Raw genomic sequence first — 5,017 nt, 5'->3', positions numbered from 1 at the left:
AGATTGCTGTCAAAACAGAGATATAAAAAATTTAAAACAAATTTAAAAGTTAAAAAAATCAGGCCTGATTGGGAGCAGTCGTGATATCACTGCCCTAGAAGATTAAGGACCCGCCTATCGCCCTGGCGCAGTTTGTCCTCTCCCCTAGCGCGGTAAAAACCCCCGGAATCGGCCGGCCTCTGCACTCGGGCGTGAGACACAGAGCTTATGCTCAGATGAAAACGGTTGCCCAGTAAAATGTAGCCGAAATTTCTTGGAGGTAAGAGAGTAGAGAAGAGAAGAGAGTTTAGAGAGTGTTCCTCTTCGTTGGTGTGTATCTGAATGAGCTCCAAGCCTCCTTTTATAGGTGATGAAAGTTGTAACCCCCACTGAATCCAAGGGACCGTTACGCACGGTTATTGCTTCCGTTACCCGCATGCAGCCGTTACAAAATGTGTAAAACGTGCAAAAATGAAAGGCTTGAGAAGCAAAAAGGTGTGCGGCGTGGCGCGTGTGCGGGCGTGGCGAGGCGAGGCGTGGCGTGCGTGCGCGCGTGTGTGGTAGAAATGCAAGGCCCACAAAACCCAAAACACTATTCAAAGCCCAATAAGGAGAGAACCAATATATACTCTTTACTATTCATCTCATTTTCCGATGTGGGACTATTCACAAAGGCAAAATTGCCTTTTCATGAATAAAGCTTTCAACAGTTTCAGAGAACAACGCAGCTTACAACAGATTTAAAGCCTATACCATTCACTACTACAAAAGTCCCTTATAGCAATAGTTCCAATTGTTGCTTATAGGTCTCTTAGTAATAGTATGGACCGTTTCTAATACATTAACAATGGTTAAAACCATTGTAAATAATCCGTTACTATTAAAGCCGTTGCATTTAGCTTATTGCAACGATCTAAACCCGTAAAACCATTGTAAATAATCCGTTACTATTAAAGCCGTTGCATTTAGCTTATTGCAACGATCTAAACCCGTTGCAAATATAACAACCATGGCTATTAATTAAAGCCGTTGCATTTAGCTTATTGCAACGATCTAAACCCGTTGCAAATATAACAACCATGGCTATTAAATTAATTTTTATAAAATAATAAAAAATCGACATCAGCAAATCCTAACCGTTACTACAGTCTATTAACAACAAAAGGCAACCATTACTATAAGATTTAATATTTATTTTTAAAAAAATAAAATGTCCACATCAGCAAAATCCTAATAACCGCAAAGGTATATTAACAATAGAAAACTGTTGCTATAGGGTATTAAAAATATATATTCACCAAAATATTATTGCTTATTCTCTCATCCAACCGTTGCTATAAGGCGAGGATTAAGGCTTGTAGAAGAGGGGGATGGAGGAGGCTAGGGTTAGGCTTAGAGGTTGGAAGGAAGAAATGTGAGTAAAATGAGAATATCTGACTTTTCGTGGGTGAATAGTAAAAAATGTGTGACATTGTAAACATATTAGCAAGTAAAAGTGGTTTACATCAAAAAATAAACTTCAAAGATGGTAAGTATCAATTTTGATAAAAGTAAAAATTGTTTTGATGTAAAAACCCTTCTTTAATTTGTAGTCTATTTCTGCTGTATATTGTGGGTTAGATTGTGTAGGGACGTTACTAGTGTTAAATAAGGTTTTTTTTTTCACTTGCACGGCATCACTAATGGTAAAGTTCAGAAGGTCGTTTTCAACATTCATCAGTTTTGTCCCCTCACGATGGTGTAAAACTAAACTAACGTCTATATCTTTTGAGTTGGGGATCGATATAGCTAATGTTTGTAACAACCGAGTTCTGGTAAGAGAATGCAGCTGAGGCACTTGAGTTCAGAGGCCCCATTATTTCCTTGAGAAAAAAAAACGTCCTTAAGTATTGTAAGCCGTCAAGCAAAAAAGATAACAGGTTCTTTTCCTGAGCCAATGCTGTATCGCACACTAAAAATGGACATGTTGCCACTGAATATATATACCAATGGTAAAATATGAGCAAAACTTGTGTCCACTTAAGTGGACATCCACTAAACTTTTTAACCCTTAGATGTTTCCTAGGGATCCTTGCATGATATGAAGTGACTTTTTATATGTTAAATGAGTGGATATAAAGTTTGGTGGACACACTATTCACTATCCACCTAAGTTGACACAAGTTCTACTCGGTAAAATATTGCATCATTATTAGTATTTGTACCAATGACTCTTTCACAAGTCTTTCATGTGCAAGGTATCAAGATTATGCATAAGCATCATTAATTGTAGCATGTGAACTGTTCTTTAACAAAAACAAAGACGCGTATAACATTTCATCCCTTTCCGTCTTTTTTTATTTTTTTGAAAACAGAACTGCTCCCTGTGCTCCTATGAAACTTCTTTAAAACCTTTTGTCAGAAAAAAATAAAGGGAAAAATAACCGTATGAAAGCAATAATATTGTAATAAACATGACAGAGTAAGCGTTGCAAGAGGATCACCAAAAATTTCAATATAGTATCATTACCCAGTATCATCACTACATAGAACTAGAGAGCTAATTATGTGGGATTCAAAGCAAAAGACACTTTTGGTTATAATGAGAAACATTCTGCGAGAAAATGCATTCACTAAAACACAGCAATTAGCATTCCAAGAGGAACATAGATTTTTTAGATACAAAATCGCAGCTACAATAATGTAAAACATCCAGCTGCTTACCACCAGTGTTATGAATTAGCTTGATCATATTAGACATGTGAGGATAAGTAACAAACTTTCGCGCTAGACATCACATTACGCAAGAGCACTCAGGCTCATTCCAGTCTGCTCTAAACAAGTCTTAAGACTAATCTAAAGTAACAAACCTTCGCTTATTGCTGGAGAAAACCTTAGTCAGTGCAGTTTCAGAGCACAACGCAGCTTCCAACAGATTTAAAGCCTACAACCAGAAGAACAACATCATTTACCCTCAAATAGTTATTGAAGACAAGTCATCAGATGAAGAAAGTATATTAATTACTTGCGTCTCTCCGATGCCAACCTCCTCCTCCACGAGATTACTGATGGGAACTCCAAATTCGTTGATTATACGAACTGTAGAGAATGGAGATACGAGAGCCACATCCAAGTCATCTGTAACCATGAACTTACACTGTCCCTTTGCATATCCTCCCCCTGGTTCGGTCATTTTGTTTGGGAATTTCGGGTTCAATTCCTTAAGTGTAGCGATATACACCCCATGGCGGCAACTGAATCCGTTTCTGTCACATGTGTAGCATCCCGCGTTTGTAGAGTCTACACGAGAAACCAACTCCCCAATCTTTAACAGCTGCGTTTTGACACCGCAAAATGGAGCCAACTTAGGACCTAACAGCATTGTCTTACATTCCTCAGACTTGATGCAAAGATTTTCTTGTGAGCTCAAAACCTCAGCGCTTCCGTACAAGTTATCAGCACATCCCATGGATGAACTCTTATTAAGCAGTTTGATTACGGCACCAAGGGGAAAGGTGAGGAAACTGAATAGGAAGTCTAAAACCTCCTCATCACACTCCATGTAAACAATTTTACGATTAGTCTTTGTCAATAGCAATTTTGCTTTCAGTTGCTCACCGTCAGAATTCCCATCCTCTTCACATTTGGGAACCAGTTGAAATATACCATCCCTATTTGGTACCTTCCCATTGCTTGGCATAGAATTATCGAAGCACAAGTCAGTCAGAGGAGTGCTTGAGATCAATGATCTTTCAAGCAACTTTAAGATCTGAAAACCATGAAATAGGGTGAAGAGACAAGATAGCACCGTAAAAGCAATTAACCTAAGAAATTACTTGTTAAGAAAAAAAAATTATATTAATCTAACTATTGATGTTTTGATATTGTCTGCTTAAACTTTCTTATAAAAGATATATTGTCTGCTTAGTAGTGATGGGTATCCTGGTAAGCTGCTCACTAGCCCCTCTCCGGCAATTAGAGAACACTGATGAGATATTTATAGTTAGTTCATCTCTATAGTGGGTATATAATAGAGAGTAGTGATTCACCTCATCATGGCCAATATCCATAATTCTCTCATCAAGTATGCTACAATCTTTTATCCCTTTCTTGCTAAAAAGAGATAAAATAACCGCTGTAGAAGCCAGCGTTATATGCAATTCATCGCTCACAATAAACTTAAGACCTCCCCTGAAGAAAACCCCGTCTCCAGCTGCATTCATGTCTTCTTTTGTCCACTCGTCAGCATAACTCATTTCCTTTCCGCAGCAACACCGGACGTTAGGAACAGAGCTATAGTAACAGGTGGCTTTGGAGCAGCAACCTGATTCCGGACACGTGAAGAACGTTCTTGGGTTAATCTTATCGTCAACGTTAACTGCTAAATCCTCACAGCGGAGTCCCGCCGCATTCAGGGGATTAAGCAGCATTGACTTGCAGGCCTCGGTCTGAAAGTGCTGGCTGTCGAGGCCCTCAACGCTCTTGTACAAATTACCAATGCATCCTAATGACGAATCTTTTCCGACGAGTTTGATGATGGCTCCCATCGGCATTGTCAGAAAACTTAGCAGGATGTCAACGAAATCCTTGTCCGATTCAGCCATCACCACTCGAGACTGGCGCTTGTCGACCAGAAGCTTCAGGCTTATCTTCTTGTTGCTGGCCGCCATGGTGCACGAGAGTTGCTATGCTGGAGAGGGCGGCGGCTTGATAATTGGGGCAGAAACACGAGACGAGGAAACCCTCACCTTTTTGAGTTATTATTTTGGTTGTATGGGCCTAGACTGTAGACTTAACGTGGGCCTACATTATTAACTTATATAAGTTGTAGGCTAGCCTATTAAGTTATTTACCCCTACGATGGAGAATTCAAAGAATTACTGTTTATATTACAGTAAACAGTAAATAAAGTCTTGTTACTCGAATTTGGATTATGTCCACAACAGTGAATAGTGGAAAGACCACCGACTAAATAAATCAATGGATGCAATAAGATGCCAATCTCTTCACTACTTTTTGATAGTTGATCATTACATTTTAGTCCACTTTTATACCCTCA

The 5,017-nt window shown here is 39.0% G+C and overlaps 1 protein-coding gene across 1 annotated transcript; it reads right to left on the bottom strand.

Moving 5' to 3' along the window:
- Positions 2,588–4,690, bottom strand: LOC109844058. Its single transcript, XM_020413067.1, has 3 exons — positions 4,008–4,690; positions 2,984–3,727; positions 2,588–2,902 (listed from the first exon to the last, which is right to left on the bottom strand). Exons 1-3 carry the CDS (start codon positions 4,626–4,628, stop codon positions 2,810–2,812), a joined length of 1,458 nt encoding a protein of 485 aa, XP_020268656.1. The 5' UTR covers positions 4,629–4,690; the 3' UTR covers positions 2,588–2,809.

The sequence above is a fragment of the Asparagus officinalis genome, chromosome 5 (genome assembly GCF_001876935.1).
Source record: "Asparagus officinalis chromosome 5, Aspof.V1, whole genome shotgun sequence".
Taxonomy (NCBI): Eukaryota; Viridiplantae; Streptophyta; class Magnoliopsida; order Asparagales; family Asparagaceae; genus Asparagus; species Asparagus officinalis.
Note: the sequence above shows the minus strand (reverse complement) of the source record. Positions and strands in the feature narration are given on the sequence as shown.

Bases quoted from the DNA above. Each gene is read 5' to 3' on its own strand.
- LOC109844058 (XM_020413067.1), bottom strand. From the start codon at position 4,628: ATGGCGGCCAGCAACAAGAAGATAAGCCTGAAGCTTCTGGTCGACAAG. The intron at 3,728-4,007 runs GTGAATCACTAC...CATGGTTTTCAG, and splicing joins TGGATATTGGCCATGATGAG to ATCTTAAAGTTGCTTGAAAG. The intron at 2,903-2,983 runs GTAATTAATATA...TTCTGGTTGTAG, and splicing joins TTGGCATCGGAGAGACGCAA to GCTTTAAATCTGTTGGAAGC.